We start from the raw sequence: 19,721 nt of genomic DNA on the forward strand, positions 1-19,721 counted from the left end.
CTTCAAGTGTAATCAGGTAAAAAAAAGACTGTTGGTCAGTCAGGAGCATTTCTCTTCTTGTCCACTCTGGGAGATGAAACACCATCTGCTAAAAGATGGGGCTATACTCATGGAGGGTACTACTCATCAAATAGGGCATTTATCTGGAGTCCCAATGAGGTAGTGGGGGAGGGAATCATCTTTTATTGGTTTCAATGGACTCCATCTACATTTGTGACCCTGGGCAAGTCACTCTACCTGTGTAGGTCTCACTTTCCTCATCTATAAAAAGAAGCAATTAGACTAGATGTCTTCTAAGTTCCTTTCCATCTTTAGGTCTATGTTTTCCCCTCTCTTCCATTCAATCTCTGGATCCCATTGAAGCTATCAAAGTGGAATTTAGTTTTAAAAAATAGTCCCTCAACTTTTATGCTGGGCACTGCAGACTGCTTACTTTATTCTTTGGAAGCTGGGAATGGGTAGAGGAGGAACATTGAGTTTCTATATCACCTCTTTTGTTTCTTCGTCTATTGCTTACAAATACTCTTTCAGTTGTGAACTTTGAGACATTTGGATTCACATACTTGCTCTTTTCCCCTCCATATTCTATACTCATGCCTTCCATTCATTCACTCTTCTTCCCTAGTTAAACAATCATGACTGCTTTAATGGGTTTCTCTACACTCAATTTCATAGCCATTGTTATCCTTCCATCCCCAATGGACTCACGTTACCTAGAGTAAAATCTTGGGTTAAAAGAGCTACTGGAAGGTTGATAGGATCATATGGTTTGTATCTGGAAAGATTTTCTGGGGTTCAACTCCCTCCTTTTCCTGATGAGGAAACTGAGGACGACAGAGCTTAAGAGAATTGCCCAATTATTAATTATAGGTACTAAGTAGCAGAGAAGAGGAAGATGATATCTTTCCTTCATTGAATGGTAGCCTGTAGCATCTAGTTCTAGAAACATGGATGTCTGTTTTCTTCTCTCCCATCCCCACCTCAACATGCTGTTAATGATAGCAGTGTAGCCATCCTCTGTTTCCCTGTTTCTCTTGCTTCTATGGGGACTGGCAACCTATACCTGAGGGTATAGTATGAACTACACACTATTCAGAAAATACTTTCCTTCCCCTTCTACCACACCCATAAAAAAAGAGTTATTGTCCTTACAGGGACACAGTTTAAGAAAGACCAGGAAGAAAGGAGGGGAGAGAGAATTTATGGTTCTGTGTAATTGGATTGGAAGGACACCCTAGGCTAAACTAACTATGCCCAGCTTCCAACCAATTACCTGGCTAGGGGTTGGAAAGAGCCCCTTCACTACTGTATGTGTTCTTGATCAACAAAGTATGAGTGAAGAACGGCTTCCCCTCTTTCATGACAGCTTTGGCTGGCTCTAAGGAAGCAAAACCATATGTACCTGATGCAGAACCCATGACTGGGCCTTCTTCTTTAGATTCTCTTGATATCTTCCTATAGAAATGGGAATCTGGCAGGAGTGACTGAAAGAGCTTGCTCAGTTTTAATTTAAAGGCACTAGAGCCAATAGGAGATTAGAATTGGAAGGTGTTATGGATACTGCTCTGAAAGGGATTTGGGGGACCACTAATTCCCCTTTTTGGTCAGATGTTTACAAATAGCTATGAACCCCACTCAATAAGCTTAGACAATTTTGAAAAAAAATTGATGATGTTTTATAAACACATGACTTTTGGGGGGAAATTTAGCTCATTACAAACATTTAGGCAGCTAGGTGGAATAGTAGATAGAGTCCTAGGCCTGTAGTCATGAAGACAGGTTCAAATCTGGTCTCAAGATACTAAAATGGGGATGATAATAGGACCTTTCCCCCAGGTTGCTGTGAAGATCAAATGAAATAATATTTCTAAAGCACTTTGTACAAGACCTAGCACATAGTAGGCACTTAAGGAATACTTAATCCTCCTCCACTTAAATCCATCAAAAACAGCTTCTATAAAATGAGTCTATCATTCTTAATAGTTATCCTAGAGAAACAGACACACAAACTTTTCTGAAAATATTATGGAATTAGATTCTTCTAATTTTGATTCTCCTGTTGAGTGTACCTAGCCTACCAGAGGTAGATAGATGGATAGATAAATAGATAGATAGACAGAGATAGATGGATAGATACATAGATACCTAGATAGATAGATGACAAATAAATGGATGATAGAATAGATTTAGAGCTAGAAGAGACTGTAGAGCTTATCTAGTCTAACATTTTTACTTTACAGAGGAAGAAACTGAGGTCTAAAGGGTTTAAGTAACTTTCCCAAAGCTAGTGTCAGAAGTGGGGTTTGAATTCAGGTTCTCTGAGTACAAATGTAACACTCACCATTAGTTAGGTTCATAGATTTAGAGCTGAAAAGGACCTTAGGGGTCATCTGTGTTAAATTCCTTCTCTTTTTTTTTTATAGATGAGGAAATCTGAATCCAGAAAGGGTAAATCAATTGCTTAATGTCACATGAGGAATAAGTATCAGAGTCAGGATTTGAAACTAGTTCTCTGACTGTATATCCAGAAGTCTCTCCCATTACCCCATGTAGCCGTGCGTACATCTTCTCTGTATTTGCAAATATTCCTAGTCTAGTAAGGTCATGCTTCCTTCTTCCTAATCTCTATAGCCTGTTTCTCAACTCTAGAGAGATAGAGGCAAAGTCACAATTTCTACATTCTAAGCTCTATACCAGGTCCTTCAGTCATTGAGGACACTGCCCTTTTGTAAATGGCTAGTCTATTTGGAATCAAGGTCTGGGCCTCTTAGAAACAGTCATCCTCTCAATCCAGATCTATGTAGGAGATGAGATAGGGCTGAAGGAGGGAGGGAGGGACCCATATGTTAGTATGCTCCCCCATTTCAATTCCAAATAGCTGAAAGGTAATGAGGCATCAATTGATAATTATAATATTGCCATACACAGCAAGAAAGAGAGGCAGGACTCAAACAAAGGAGATCTGAGAGACCATTTAACCCAGCCTTTTAATTTTGAAGAGAAAGGAACTTGGGCCCAGAGAGTGACTTGTGTCTGGCCATTACGTTTTAGAGCAGCTTGAACTGTTACTAAGAAGAGGTTTGCATCTCTGTGACATTTTTCTTGGGGGCGGGGGGGGGGAAGAGGACAATCCAGGTTACCCAGCACTTGTCCAGGGTCTGACGCTGGATTTGAACTCATGTCCTTCTGACTTCAGGGTCAGTGCCCTATCCACTGTACCACCTACTTGCCCTATCTTTGTAACTTTTTCCCACTGATCCTAGTTCTTCTTTCTGAGTTCAAGGAAGACAAGAGTCATCCCTCTTCTACATGTAGTTTTTCTCATATCTGAACATGATATTAACCTCAAGTCTTTTTCAAACTAATTATATTTTTTGAGTCGTTTTTTTCCCCGTAATTTTGAGTCCTTTTACCTTCCTTCTTGCTCTCCTCTGGATAGGTGTCAGATTATTTCCTTTCTGAAATGTGATACTTTTACCTGGACATAGGGCATCTTGAGACTCTCTGACTGGACAGAATGAATGGGTCTAGTTGGCATGGTGGCACATGTCTGTTATGCCTCTTGCCAGGGAGGCTGAGACTGGTGGATTGCTTGAGGTCAGGAGTTCTGAGGTACAGTGGATTAAATTGATGAGGTGTGCCCATTGACTTCAGCATTAAAATAACCCCTCAGATCAGTGGGTGGGGTACTTAAGCTGCTTAAGAAGAAGTGAACTGGTCCAGGTCAGAAATGGAGAAGTTCCCATGCCATTCAGAATGGAGAGATATTGATGTATTTCTACACTGGGCAAGAGAGAAAGGTCTAATCTTTTTTGTTTTTCTTTTTGGAAGGGGGGAAGGCAGGGCAATTGGGGTTAAGTGACTTGCCCAAGGTCACATGGCTATTAAGTGTCTGAGTCTAGATTTGAACTCAGATCCTCTTGATTCCAGGGCTGCTGCTCTATTCACTGCTCCACCTAGCTGCCCCCCCCCCCCCATCTAATCTTAAAAAAATACAATGAGACTAACACTTTTTTTGTGTAGGCATTTACTTCTATTAAGACAGATTGCACTATTATTATTACTGTTACATGGTATTGTTGATTTGTACTGAGCATTCAGTCCATTAAAACTTCCATAGGATAATGGAAAGTACATTAGAAGTCATCCCAACACTATTTTAAAAAATGAATTTTTTTATTTTTATTTTTCAACATTTGCTTCTATCCTAGTGCCTCTTAAACTGTGGGTGTCAACCCCATGTAGGGTCCTGAAAAACATTCAATGACCAAAAATTAATTAAAAATCCAACACATAATGAATCCAAATGTTTTTGGCAGCGCTTTCCAGTGTTGCAACTCACAACTTCACCGCAGCCTTGTTGCTGAACACAAAGCATTTGCACTTTGCACTGTGCATGCCCTCAGGTCACAAGACACCAACAAATGCTGCTGAAATGTGAGGAAGAAGGTGAGTGGAAAACATTTAAGCCTGATAGTCATACATCCTCATTTTATAGCTGAGAAAAGTGAGGTCAAAGAAATTAAGTGATTTGCACAAGGACATATAGGTGGTGGCCCTGCTGAGATATGAACCCAGTTTCTCTGTCTCTAAATTAGTGCCATTTCAACAGACAATGTTGTCTCTCCATCAGAACTCCATGAAAAATAAAAAAATGCTTAACTTTTGTAGAATCATGTCCCCCTGCCAGTGGTTAAGGTACTTAGAATAAAATTTGAATCCTATTTATACCAAATTACCTTAATTTCCACATTCTTGTAACAGCTGAGAAACCATATATTTCCTTTTCTCTCTCTCTTTTAGGGTTTACTATTGCTTCCTAAAATTTATTAATATAGAATTTCCCTTGTTTGGACCACCACTCCCTCTCTCATTTTCTCCATGTTCTTAATAACCCCCCAAACACAAGGCAGATATTTGCATTTCATTTTGATTTGAAATAATTTACCCATTAAAAAAAATCCTTGTTGCTTAATAAGAATTCAGCGTTGCTACTTGGCACCATTGTAATTAGTGACATTTAATTTCCCTACTTCAAGTTGCAAAGTGAAATGGTACATGTGGATTTTTCACTGGAGGAAAAAAAAAAGTTACCCTGTGATCTAGTGAGACAAAAATCTTGGTAGGGATTTTTTTTTTCTTTTTTGCTATATGTGTGAAATCACTATTTTCCATGAGCAACTCTTTCTCTACTTCCCTGAAATTCTTGACTCAATTTAACTACAGGAAAGATAGGAAAGAGCCAAAAGAATTTGAAATGTTCAAAATGCGAGTTTGAGAGGAGAGAAGGATGAAGTTGAATGATGGAGGCCTTCACTTAAAAGCCCTGCTCTTGAACATTGCATCTTCCTTTGCCCAGTTCAGTAATGGTTTCTATTCTCTCAAGATAGGCTCATTGTAGCTTCAGTAACACAGACAAGGATATTTTGGATTTGCTTTTATGGCTGTGTAAGTATGATCTCCCCAAACTGTGAATGCAGCGACCTCAATGGGAAATTTTCCCCAAGGGCATCAGCCAGTGCATGACATAGTCAGGAGAGCTATAACTATATTTTGCATGAGATTTGCATATGATTTGCAGTCAGTTCTCAGGCAATTTTCAAGTTTGAATGCTGTTATCATGCCCCTTTAGATAGTTTCTTTGTGTCTCTTTCTTTTCCTCCTCACACCCACCTTATAGGAGTTCTTATAGGATAAGCCGAAAGTAGGAAGGGAGCTAGGGGAAAAGTGTGTGTGTGTGTGTGTGTGTGTGTGTGTGTGTGTGGGGGGTAGGAGGTAGAGCTAGTGTGAGCCAGCATATAGTGGAGAGAGCGGAATTTGGAATCAGAAGACTTGACAACTCTTCCTGGGTGACGGGGCAAACCACCCCTCAGAACCTTCCTTTTTACATCTATAAAAGGAGAGATTTAGACTCAGATGATCTCAAACGTTCAATTATCTTATAATCTTGTCAGGGACTAATGGCCTCTAGACATAGCTTGCGTAAGACTGTCAAAGTGTGCCTTTTAGATAGAAGTCCCATGTTCTTCTTCAAACTCCCTTCTAATGGCCTTGGGTGGGAGGGAAATATTACCAAGGCCTTCTAGCTAGTAAGGATGGATCGACCTTGGTCAGAATCAGAACAATTTTGCCAACTATACTTGAGTCTCTCTATTTAGGTGTGCTAGAATTCAGCTAGATGGCACAGTGACTAGAGTATTGGACCTGGAGTCAGGAAGACTTGAGTTCAGATCTGGCCTCAGATACTTAGTAGCTGTGTGATCCTGGGCAAGTCACTTAATCCTATTTGCCTCAGTTTTCTCATCTGTAAAGTGAGCTGGAGAAGGAAATGGCAAACCATTCCAATATCTTTGCCAAGAAAACCTCAAATGGGGTCACAAAGAATTGGACATAACTAAAACAATTGAATAGTAACAAACAACAAGAATTCAGATATCAAGATCTTTCTTCAGAGGAATCCACAATTTTATTATATTTTATGCCCATGATTTTTTTTGGTAGAATTATAGGTTTCAAGCTAGAATGGACCTTAGAGGTCCTCTAATCCAACATCATCATTTCAGAGATGAGGAAATTGGAGCCCAGAAAAGCAAAATGACTTCACATGGTTTAGAAGTGTCAGAGCCTGGATTTGAACCAGGTCCCTTGACTCCAGATCCATTGCATTTTTCCGCTGTACTTCACTGACTTCCCCAAATCCTTTCTTGCCTGTCTTTAGCATCAGGAAATAATGCTGAGTTAGAACTCCAAATAATAGCTCCAAATTGCACTCTGTGTACATCTGAACAGGTACAGGAACCAATGTTAAGATCCCTAGAATAAATTCTGACTCTTTTCCAATTGACAATTGACAAGTCAGCTAATTGACAAGCATTCTTTTTTTGTTCTTCAGCAGTGTGCCTAAACTGTGGGTCTCTCTGTTTTCTCCTCAACAATAGATTAAATACAAATACACAACAAATACGGTTTTCTTACCTTTTCTTTTTAAGGTTATTTTCTTTTTAAATTTTGAACATAATCATCTATAAATAAAAGCATTTCCATATACATAGCAAGTCACCAAAAGAGGATTTTATATGAAACTGAATCTCCATTTCATATTGCTCACTAGCTTTCCTCACTTTTCAAGAGTGATAAAACATCCTTTTTATGTATCTTGGTTTGAGTATTTTTCCATATTGATCTATTACTATTCAAAAAAATTTTTTTTACTCTCTTAAAACTCTGATCATGCTTTCTTTTATTCTTGGCCAATTACTTATCCTCCTACTGAAACATCAAGACCATCAGATATGAATTTTCTTTCTATATCTGAATGTTTTTTTTCTCTTCTAAAACTTACTCAAGGGAAGAGTTACCCCTTTATTTTCTTCCTATTCCCTTTTTGTGTGCCCTTGATTCTTCTTTCTGCCTTTCCCTAAACCTGGACTCCTCACATCCTCTAACTCAAATCTTCAGTATCTTTGCTCTCCTAGCTCCCTGATTTCATTGACTTTCCAGTGGCTCCTCTTCCTTCTTGTGCCCCCTAAATATGGGTGTTCTTCAAAGTTCAAACTTCACTCTTCTTCTTTTCTTTTCTATCTTCTCTCCCTTGGAGTTTCTGATTTCAGACACTGCATCTTTTCCTGTGGGATTTTCAATTCTTGGTAGGGTCTCTAGAAGAAAAGTAGATGGACTCCTTTGTTTTTATTATAGGAAAATATCTCCCAAATCTAGATATTCATTTTCAGCCTTGAGCTAAGCTACCTCCCTCCCTGCATCTCTTACCCACTTTGGAACATTTTATGTTGATGTCCCACTGTTAGCTCCAACTCAATAAGCTAAAACTGAACTCATCTTCCCCTTTAAAACCATTCTCCTTCCCCCACCCCCAACCCTTCTGTATTTTTGTTCATGGCACCACCTATCTTATAGGATTTCTGTGAAGAAAGTGTGTTTAAAGCCAAAAGTATTACATAAACATTGTTATTATTCTCCCAGTGCCCCAGGATTAAAACTTTGATGTCAACTCTGAATCTTCCTTTGCCCAACTACTTCCTCTGTATCAAATGAGGTATAATCAATTGAGTGTTTCTCAGTTTCTTATGAAGAAAACATGTCTTTTCTTGTCCGAGTGTTTTTGTCTCTAGCTTGGAAGAGAGAAGGGAATTCCACAAATGGAAACTATTTCTTCCCAGCTCCCTTCCAGGATTACACCGAGTCTTTTGGTTCATCTCTTCAGCATCTTTATGTAATACCTTGAGCAGTTCCACACTTGGCTCTTGTTTTCTCTTCCAAGACCAAGACTGGGAATTCTGTTGATTGTTCCTCTTGTAAACTTCTTCCTACATGTTCACCATTTCTTGGTCCCTCTCCAGTGTTCTGTCATTAAGAAGTAGGTTCTAGGTTTTCTTTCATCAAGCTATGATATAGTAGAATGAGTAGAAGCCTTAGAGTCAGAGAACCTGAGTTCAAATCTTTCCTTTGTCATATACTACTTATGTGACCTTAATAAAATCACTTAATCTCCAAGTAAAGCCTATGATGGGAGGAGTTTGCTGAAGGGTGGAGCAGAGTCCACAGAAATCCGGGAGTCAGAGCAGTTAGAGCTGGGGGGAGGAGAGGACACACCTGGGGAGATAGCTAGGTTTTGTGAATGTTGGTTTGTGGGAAGGCTAAAGGATGGTGTGGCTCTCTGCTGTGTTATGGTATATTAACTTCTTTCTTGCTAGGATGGATTTGGTTTCCTGGTGTCTGGATAAATGTTTTGCTTCTGTCTTCCATATGGATAGTCTGTTATACTTTACAATTGAGAACTATGCTGTTTGTGCTGTGAATATTTGTGTTGGTGCTGCAGGGGCCCTCCCACATAGTGTTCTGGTTATGGATCCTAAAGGGGTCCATACTTTTCAAACTCTTTGACTCATTATGTCCTTACTCCATAGTTCTGGGAGAAGAAGTCTCCCCTGTATTTAAAATAATTTTTTTGTTGATAGATTTTGTGTCATCTACATGTCTTATAACAAAGATTTTTTAAATAGCAAAACTAGTTAATACATCCAAAAGTCTAGCATTATATAGAGAGTTCTATATTCATAATAACTAACTTCTTTATTTGGTGCCAAACCTGGTGATTAAATTTCACAGCATTTTCTTTTGTTTTATTGTTATTATAATTTCCTTTTCTATTTTTGTAGTCATTTCATATATTATTTTCTTGGTTCTGCTTACTTCATTTTTATCAGTCAACATGTCTTCCTATACTTCTTTGTATTCCTCATTTCTTAAAGCACAATACTATTTGCATATATATGTGTATATGTATATATGTATGTATGTAGGTAGGTATGTACATATGTGTGTCTATATTACCAATTGGTGGGAATTTACTTCCTAGCTCTTTGCTACTACAAAAACAAGTTTTTATAAATATTTTGGCATAGATGGGACCTTTCATTTTGTCTTTAACCTCCCTGAGGTATTTGCTTAAAGAGTGTAATCTCTGACTCACAGGGTAAGGACATTTTAATCACTTTCCTTAAATTAGAAATTACTTTTCAAAGTGGTTGAACCAATTCACAGCTCTGCCAAAAATGCATCAATATTCCTTCCTTATCTCTTCCAACTATAAAATTCTGGTTATGGTCAAAGTGAGTCTAATCCTACTTGTTTAGGAATGGTGTTAGTGGGCATTAGTGATATGTCTCCAAGAGTGTTTTTTTTTTACAGTTTTGGTCTCTTACCTTGTTTAAATGGCTGGCACCCTATTACAGGGCCTTGATGTATAACACACTTTTTGTACTATGCAATCCTATCAACTTTTAACAGAAAACACAGGTCTTGGCTCCACGGTGCCTCCTTTAGGTTTTAAATTTCCACAATTCCCTCTCATTTTTTGGAGGTTCACTAAATTCCAAAGTCCCTTTGAAGGGGACTTCATCCATTGTCACTATTCTTTCATATAATATCATAGATGTATAACTGTAAGGGACATGAGAGACCATCTAGCCCAACCCTCTCATTTTACACATGAAGAAACTGAGTCCCAGAAAGGCCCGAGGTTACAGAGGTAGTTAGCATCAGAAGTAGAATTTGATCTCATGTCCTTTAGCCCTCACATCCCATGGTCTTTCAGTTGCCTTTATTTCTTGTTCCCTTGAAATAGCACACCAACTTATTAATCAATTCAAAAGGGAATTTTCTTGGATGTCTTATAGGGGAACATACAGGAAGAGATTAAAAACTTAGTTCATAGCTTGAAAGGTTCTTGTAATCTTAATCTAGGTCCTCTATACCAGCAATAGAATATATACCTATTCTCTTTAGCTTCTTCTTCCTTGATTTTCTTTTTCTTGGTCTGCACCTTTCTATTAACTCATTTAGAATTCTATCATCATGGGAGTGACTGGTCAGGGTGTCATTTCCAGCTCTTTGGAGTCAGTTCCACCAGCCTGTAATATAAGCATATGAGAGTGTGGGATCTTGAAAGGAACTTTCTTCCTACCAGTCCTTCAATTCAATCACCTCTGGATCAATTATCCATCAGCCCACTGGGCAAAACTTGGACAAGCTTCTCCTTCAAACTTGCTGATAACCTGAGGACATTTTCCCAATGGGTTTTAATCTTTGATACCTCTTTCACCTTGCCTGCAGACCTATATTTCCTGGTTCCCTTTTCCCCATCTCTGTTCTGACTGTTCTGTTGGCTTTGTCCACAAACTCTTCTATGTGGACCTTAAGCCTTGTGGCCTGAGCCTGTGTCTGATACTGTTCATTTTCTAAATCTATGAACTAATGCTTCTCTCAAACTCTTTCTGCACTTCTGAACTTGAGATTCCAGATAGTCTGGCCCTAGCTTTTCACTGCTGACTGAACCAAGCGGACAGATTCACCTAAAAGCCAACTGAAATTGAACAGCCTTACCTAGTCCTCAGCTAGAGAGCCACTATTTCCCTCTCCCTCCCTCAGAGAGGCTTTAACAAAAATATTGTAATCATTATATATCACAGTATCACATGCATACATCAAAGTAACATATTCTGTCCTACCCCCACCTCTTTTTCCCAACCCCTAAATTGGTATAGGTAGCATCATTTTGCCAGTTACTACTTTCTCATTTCTTCCCTCACAATGTCTTTAATCCATCTTTTCTATTCCTTCACCTCAAAACTGGAATATTACAGTTGCTTTCTTATCTGTTTTTCTGTTTTCATGCTTTTTTAATATTCTTTCATTTTGCCCACATCCATAAGTCTCATTTAAAAATAATACTTTTATACCCACACTCAGTTGCACAAAGATCTTCAATGCCTCCCCATTATCCACAGAACAAAAATCATCCCTCCTTCTTCTAGCATTTGAGGTCCTCTACTCTATCTTCAATCTACCTTTTCAGGTGTATTTTCTATATCTTTCCTTAACTGAACCATCTGCTTCACCCACATTCTTCTGTTCACTGGTCCTTGAATCTCTCTTGTGCTTACAAGGTACTTGTGAAATCTTATTCTTGACTGAAATTGGATGCTTGGGCTAGTGCTAGGAGTCTTAGAATGGTTCAAGAGATTTGAGTTTGGGCCATGCTTCGGAGGAGGCTTCTCTGAAGCAAGCTTGAAATTCTTTTCTTCCCAGAAACATCAGTATCATCTGTGATCTTGACAGGTACTGCTTCCATTTCTTCCTTATTCTAAGGCACATTTGTATCCAATTATTTGGTATAATTTCCCAACAATACTTTTTGGTTGGAATGTGTTATTTCATTGGTAAAAAAAAAACTACTAATATGGAAACCTAATCTACCAATTTAACTCTGCCATTGTCCTGTAATTTATTATAGTTCTAGAGAGTTGGTCAAGGGCACTAAGAGGTTATATGAGTGGTTAATGATCATATAGTTTCTATTTGTCAGAAGCAGGACTTCACTCTAGGTCTTTCAGACTTCCTGACCCTTGGAATCAGCATAGACAGTATGCCACACTGCCTTTCTACCCACCAATTTTTTCTGAAACAGATAATGATTTTCTTTGTGAGGAACTCCCTTTACCAATGAGTATTTTATTTAAATCAATTTACTAAGAGTAACTATGCTCCATGATTTTATGGTTATGTTATATATCTCTATGTATATAGCATTTATATTATTGGTCCTTACAAAAGCAGTAGTTTGACCCATATTTTGCTTCTGATTACTTTTCTAAATCTGTATTAATCTCCAAAAATCATTTAGAAATTTGTATTCTTTTGGAGATTTTTCTTTTATCAATCCTCCTTTCTCCCTGAACTTCTTTTAGGGTAAACATTTTTCTGGATCATTTGGATTTGGGGGAAAGTAACAGCAGTAGTAATAATAACAGTGATGCAAAACTAAATATCTGAACAATTAGCTAACAGTCAGAAATCTTTCACTTTAATAGCCTTTTCAAGATGAACTCATCTGCAAATAATATGTTCTTTCTTAATAACTTTGCTTGACTTCCATAATAAACATATGCAGAGGTGGCTTCATTTGTTTATATGGATATAGGTGTCCCTACTCTCAGCTCAGGTGGTTTCATATATTTAGAACTCTGAAATTTTGTCTTAGGGGGAATAGGGACCTAGAGGGAAAAGGTGTCAAGTGGGAAACAATACAAGGTAAGTGATATGATGGGGGAGAACCCAGTTTGATGAAGTAGGAAGAAATGTGGAGCTGTCTAAGGCTTCTTTTGTTAGGCAGAGATGACTTTAGAGGTAAGTGCCAAGGTTCTTTCCTTGGGATCTACATGGCCTGACTGAAATGCTACTTTTAATGGGAATCATAGGTGAAAAGAAAAAGGTCCCATTACTGGGTCTAAAACAGGATTCTCTTCCTTAACTGGGAAACCAAGGGTTAAAGCCTGAAGCTGGAGAGTTGGCCAGGCTCATCGTGTGTGTGTGCATGTATGTATGTGTGTGTTTGTGACGCTACCCTTAATTCTATTCAAATATGTAATCTTCCCAATGATAATTTGGGGATAGTGTTACAGTTGGGATAATAACTTTGTCTTTTTTTTTCTCCCCCATCTCCCCTCCTGTCTCTCTTTTCTTCTCTCCTCTGTCTCTTCCTCAAGGCCTTTCACATCTCATGATGAGCGAACAAGGTAGGTCCTTTATGGTCATGTTCTCCTCTTTCTGCCTAGCCCCAGATCCTTTCACCTCCACCTCCACCTCCTTTGGCTGGTCATAGTAGACAATGCTGCTGCTGGCTCTTTGCCTGTACTGCCGTGTGCCTAGCTGGGCAGGCTGTCTGCCCCGAGGAGAGGGCATCTACTCGAAACATTGTGGTTCCTCAACATTCTGGATTACTTCCCTCTCCCCCCTCCATTCCCTTTGCTTTCCCATGCACCACTACCATTTGTCATACCAAAGGCTGTGTCCCTGCAGTGCTAGGGACTATGCCTCTGAGGAAGAAGCATGAAATGAAGCATGACAGTGGTGATAATGGGGGTGAATGAAGCTAATTTCAGAGCAAGAAAGCTGGTAACTCCTTCCCTTCTCTTTCTCCTCCCTTCCCCTGCTGGGGGGTGGGAGGAGGCATTGGCCTTTTCAAAAATCCCTATCCCTTTGTCTTCTTCCTATCTTTCATTGTCTAGTATAGTCACTTTGAAATCCTTTCTGATAAAATGCAGTCCTTGAAGTTTTATTTTTATTAAAAAAAATATATATATGCAAATATATATAAGAGCAACACTCTTGCTAGAACATGTTAATGCCCTCATGGCATGATTCTAACTCATTATATACCCAGAAGAAAACTGCATATAAAGGTCTGTAAATTCAGCATCTGCAACCTAAAATATTCAAATATACATGGAATAAAATGTTCATGAAATTTAGCTCAGTTAAGCGCAGGGTGGGCTTTGAATGGGCCTTTAAAAAAAATGAAAAAAATTTTCTACATTATCAGTCTAAATCAAAGTTCAACAACTGAGCTTATTTTAAAATTATCCTGTTACACACACACACACACGCGTGTGCACACACACACACACACCCTCCTACTCAATTGCTGGTACTATTTTCCCTGGTTCCTATGATGAATAAAGGATGAATCCACTGATGGCATCCTGGCATAGGGTATTGGAGATCAGTTCCTCTCTTTATCCCCACCTTTTACCCTTTTGAAAATATAAGGAACCAAATGTTCACATAGAAGTTTCTTTTGCCTGAGAGTAAAAAAAAGTAGAAGGTTCATATTCACTTCCCTCCTATATTGCCAGAAATGTTGCTAGGTCTCTTGTGACAACTTTGGTTCTTAAAACCAAAGGCAACAAAGGAGGGCCAGTCTTCCTTCTGTGACCCCTTTACATCTGATATATCAGGTATTTCTAAAGTAGTTAAAGGAGTTGGACCAGACCAAGGGATCAGAGAGTTGAGATAAAAAAAGCTAGGGAGATTGCATGTATCCCAAAGGTTAGCTGAGGAAATAGGGGAAGGGAAATGGTCTTGATACAGAATTATAAGTCCAGATTTGGACTTGTCCATCCAATATAGCCCAATAATGACCTTTGATCTCCAGATGTTTCATGGATGAGATATGTATGTTGCAAGATGGTATTAAAAGAATGAAGATAGAAGATTAGATTAAAACCCAGGCCAGTAGGTACCAATAAGAGATGGTACCTCAATTTGTATTGCAGGCTAATGAGGGCAACAGGCAATTATAACTGAAAATGGTGAAATGAGTATGTTGAGGAGTGAATTTGAGGTTGACTCATGGTTCATGTGGTTTCGGGGTGGTGTAAATGGATCCACAAGACCATGAAGGGAGAGCCACTGGCCTAAGGTTGAGATGAAGAAATTTTTAGAATGTGAAAGTCAGGTCAGAAGGCAAGTTGTGCTAGAGAAAGCAAGCCATTAATGGAGAGTCAATTGGCTATTGTGCCTCTCTATCTAACCTTACTATACTCTTTGTTTTCTTGAAGTGATTTTGCAAGGAAATCTATTATTAATTTGGTTTTCCCCATGGAACAAGCTCCAGGTAGATGAGATAGTTGAGATGAAGGTGTCATTTCATCTTCATTTGAGTTGTTTAACATTCACTGGTCCCTACCTAGTTCCTGGAGAATTCATAGGGAGGATCCAATGTTTCTGGACCAGAAAGTTGAATTGTCACATTGATATGGGTGCTATTTGGACAACCTGGAACGAACACCTCTGTGGCTTTTCAGCTATGCTTATAGCATAATATTTTGGTATACCCCTGGGACTCCAGCTTAATGTATCAGCGCAAACTTAGTAGGCCCACTAGAGGTAAGCCAAATATGCAGTAAAAGAAGTGTTTGTCTAGGCACACAGGTTCCCAAAGTGGGTAATACTGTCCACTAGGGTTGCTGGAATGATTGGGGAGGTGGTAGTAGTTTGAAATTATACAAATTAAAAAAAAAACCATTAAAGGGTTAAAGAAAGTAGATTTCCAGGGGGGCGCTGAGTAAATTTTTTTTTTAAAAGGGGAGATAGGTCAAATAAATTTGGGAACATCTGACTAGGGCAATGTTTGGATAATGAAGATATTAAAGTTGAAGTGTGAAACAGGAATTCTTTTGCAAAGAAGAGTATGCAGAGTTCTTCTGGGTGGACAGTGTTAGGAAACCCTTAAATTAGTAGTTGCAGATGAGTCAACTTTAACATTTGTTCTTCTATTACTTTCCCTCCCCAAGCAGAGTTAACCAATTTCTACCCAATTTCCAATTCCTGTTCACCTGAAAAATCTAAAAGCTGTTGATCTTTCAATTGTTCTTGCCTTTAGCCCTCTTCCTCCTTTCAAGAAAATGGTCCATATTTTGTATTTGTTGAGTCAACAACATTTTTTTGATTGTCTGTGTAAATATATGAGCATACTTATGTATGTTGTATTTATGTTCATTAGTATGTGCATATACAAATTCAGTAATCATGGCTCACATTCATGTCTGTATAATATTGGAGAAATAATTCCCCTGATGACTTTCCCCTTACTTTTCTAACCAGTGTTCTGTGTTTGCATCTGGCTTGGCTAAACGTGTATGTTTTAACATGTGTGTGATTCTGCAGTGCCTTTGCATGCACAGTTTGTCATCTTAGGCATGGTCTGGAAAATATTTGGAAAAAGGAAAGAGCTTAAATTCAACAGTGAGCAGGACCAAATTTGCTGGTCGCCCTGTTGGCCATCATTTTAAGCTTTTCCTTTTGTGTTTGTGCTGTGTTCCTAGAATGTATTGTAGTGCTATTGCCATTATGGTTGTTTGTGTGTGTGTATGTCTATGTGTTACATTTGTTTGTGACTGTGTGCTGTGTCCTGATGTTTTGTTATTATCCTTGCTCTCCCTGCTCTCCTCTCTCTCACCTCCTCCATGGTGGACGCCTTTGTTACCTCTACTTAATCGGATCTTCCACTTCATTTCTGTAGGTAGAAGTAAAGGTAGAGATCACTTTATTTTTCATTATTATAACTATTGATGTACTTTTTTCAAATATTTATGTGTCCAGGGGAAATTGTTCATTCTGATGAATGTAAACCAGACCAGAACTTAAGGCTTTTAACTACAACTAAAAACAAAAATAATAAGACCAGTCCTGTTGTCTGCCTTTAATGAATTTATATAGATGGGGATGTCCTAGAAGTCAGCTTGTCTCCCATTACAACTTGATAGTGCTTTACCCCCTTGGTCTTACCTATTCTTAGGAAGGAAGTGGGTCATGCAGGTAATGAACACATTGTGGCTTCAGATGCTAGAGGAGGGGAAGTGTATTTTATATGCAAAGGGGAGTTCTCTAGTAGCTGAGGTAACAGGCTAACCAAGATATAGGAGAGATTGGGGTGGGGGATGGAGATATTAATTAATTTTGCATTGTTTAAATATTGCATGGGGATTGCTGAACTTTGGGATGATATGCTGTGAGAGAGAGACAGACAGACAGACAGAGAGAGAGAGAGGAAGAGAGAGAGAGAAAGAGAGAGAGAAATGGGATCCAGTAGATCATTTGCTGTGCAGGGAGGAAAGAGGTAGTGGAAGGAAAAGGGTGGGTTGATTAATCATCTTCCTTCTGCTTTGAGCAGAATATTGTAGCATTCATTTGTTTGTCTTCCTTCCTTTGTTTCTGTTTTACTTTTATTGTTGTCTTAACCAAGTCTGTTTTGCTGTTTTGTTGTCCTAACCAAGTCTGTAAGTGGGAATATTCATGCTGTGGAAGTCAAGGGTAGGGAGAGAAATCATGAAAGGGAAATGGCATTTCATTCTGAGGCATGGCCAAAGGAAGGAATAATGAAAGGCCTTAAACTTGGCAAATCTTTCTTTTTCTTGTCTATCATGGAGAATGAGAGAAGCTGAATGAGTTTGCTCTGGTGCTCTGACATTCCTTTCAGTAGCTAACACCTTTTGGGTAGCTCATGTGGAGTCATCCATTCTTAATCAAAACTATCAAAGAGGCAAAATATGGAGGACTTGGCGTGGTATTCAAATTGGATTAGCTTTTTAGAAGAAGGGAGAAAGTAGAAGGAGTGGTTAATTAATAAAATAGAAATATTTACCTGAATCCAGTTCCTCCCACTTAATGAATGGATCTCTCCACTTCGTCTCAGTGAGAACATTCTGCAGGCTTCTTCACAGGTAGGAAAACTCTGTTGAAGAGTTGAGTCAAAAAGGCTGAAATTCTGGTTTCACTAGAAGAGGAAGAGAAAGAGTTATGGGAGTGCTTAAAGAGTTTTGGTTGGTGATTGGTTTGTAAGGTCATTGACCAGCTCCAATTTCAGTATTGCATTTTTTGAATGTGACAGTTAAAGTTTCAAATAAAGAGTCTTATTGATTGACCTAGAAGAGATCAAATCTATATTACTTCTCTCCTCTTACAGGTCGAACATACTGGCTATTATTGATAAAGCATTCCCAGGTGGTTTTATTTTTAAAGTATGTTATGTGTAACCTATACCACAGTGCTGTCTTGGGATCTTCTGATGGGGATCAGGTGGGTAGAGGAAAAGGGAGGAATATATACTTATATTGAATTGGACTGGCCTTAAGCAGGTTGGTTTCTACATAAAAAGTTACCCCCTTTTTCCTTGAGGTTCTATTTTGTTTCCAGTCATGAAAGCTAGAACTCCCAGATGCCTCGACCAGCTAATTTTCTTCTAAGAGAAGGCCCTTGTAAATGAACTTTGGTTAGGTAAAATTCCTGAATATGTTTGACTTAGGTCAGAAGTGACGAATCCATTTCAGAGTGGCACTTTGAATAGCTTTTGCGTTAGCATATCACCTCATTCATGTGTCCATTTTGAATAGGTGCTATAAAATTACATTCTGACAAACTTTAAGACTGAGTGTTTAGAAGAATTGATGCCCAAATTTAGAGTCAAATTAGGAAATTAGTTTTTCTCATTTTCTCTCTGCCCTTCACCCCAACCCTAATGAATATAAAATGGTCAAACTTGAATTGAATTGAAACAAAACTTTGTCAAGTCAATAATATTATTGATTGTCTAATGGAGAAAAAGCACTACCAGTGCTCAAGAAAGGGCATGACTCCCAAGATAGTGATTGTGGGGCATTGTTTTTGTGAGGGGGTGGCACTGATCTGAGCATACCCCTTCTGGCTGTGTACTTTGTGTGGCTCCCCTCACTGCACTAGTCTAGTTGTGCTGTTAAATTGTTGTCACAAAGGGGCTGAAGCTCAGCAATGAATAATTCATACGGGATCTTTCCTTTTCTTTCATCATTGTATCTTCCTAAGTGCAGAGGTGAGTTGAGAGGGAATGACCACCCAGTTCACCAATCCCCATGCAACATTTAAAAGGCACATTAAAGGCAGGAAAAACCAAATATATTAATATTTCTGTAGTTTCCAGGGTCACTTTGTTTTGCTTAACTCACCTTCTTCTCCTTATGGCTTTTTTTTTTTTTTTGTGGAGAGGTCTTCTTTTTCTCTTTGTGGAGGAACTGAGTCCTATAGAGTCAAGGTGATGTAGTTCAGGTGGTATAGTTCCTTATACCTTCTCAAGACCCTGATGACCGAGTTTACTCCCCTTTCACATTACCTTTGGCCTTTTTTATTGCTGTTGTTGGCAAAAGTGTTGTGGAATTGCAAAAATCCCAAGTGGTCTAAGATTAAGAGGGGGAGAACTAGAAAGAACCTTTAGAATCTTTTCCCTTTAGGGTCTATAAAATGAGAAGGGGATCCAACTATTTCTGATTTCATCAGATTTTAAAGCCAAATGGCACAGCAGTGGTTATGAAGGAGAAAGGATATGTATTTTAACCTAAAAAAGATGAATGGAATGTTGAGGGGAGAGTTAAGAAAACAGTATTCAGGAAGTCTTGGGCTGCAATATTAAAATGTAATTGCAAGCTTTCCAATAAATGGCAGCAAAGGTGAAATCATCAGTAACCAGTCTTATATGACATGAATGAATGTCTGCCACCTTCTCTGTAATCTTTGTCCTTTGTTTTATATTTTGTACCTTATTGTAATGATTTTTAGTTAAGTTTTCAGGATAGGGACCTGGCTCCTTAAAGTTCTCCTCTTCATTTTATTACTGTTTAGAGATGTCCATTATGGGTCATGCTTTGGGTTTTAGGTTTTAGCCTGATGCTGAGCTTAGAATGTCAGATCTTGAGGAAGGATGAACAAAATTTTTCTTTCTTTCTTTCTTTCTTTCTTTCTTTCTTTCTTTCTTTCTTTCTTTCTTTCTTTCTTTCTTTCTTTCTTTCTTTCTTTCTTTCTTTCTTTCTTTCTTTCTTTCTTTCTTTTTCTTC

General features: G+C 38.6%; 1 protein-coding gene across 3 annotated transcripts in view; it reads left to right on the forward strand.

The window, feature by feature from the left end:
• Nucleotides 1–19,721, forward strand: part of NRXN3 (neurexin 3) — a 2,132,730-nt gene that overhangs the window by 154,419 nt on the left and 1,958,590 nt on the right. For all 3 annotated transcript variants that reach the window (XR_011169070.1, XM_069092330.1, XM_069092331.1), the window contains exon 4: nt 13,065–13,094. Coding sequence is in view for 2 of the 3 variants with exons in the window: in XM_069092330.1 (XP_068948431.1) it covers nt 13,065–13,094 (30 nt within the window). In the remaining variant the exon portion in view is untranslated. The remainder of the gene's footprint in view (nt 1–13,064; nt 13,095–19,721) is intronic.

Source organism: Petaurus breviceps, unplaced genomic scaffold (assembly GCF_028583685.1).
Source record: "Petaurus breviceps papuanus isolate PSGF00001 unplaced genomic scaffold, PetGlider_PUasm1.0 189, whole genome shotgun sequence".
NCBI lineage: Eukaryota > Metazoa > Chordata > Mammalia > Diprotodontia > Petauridae > Petaurus > Petaurus breviceps.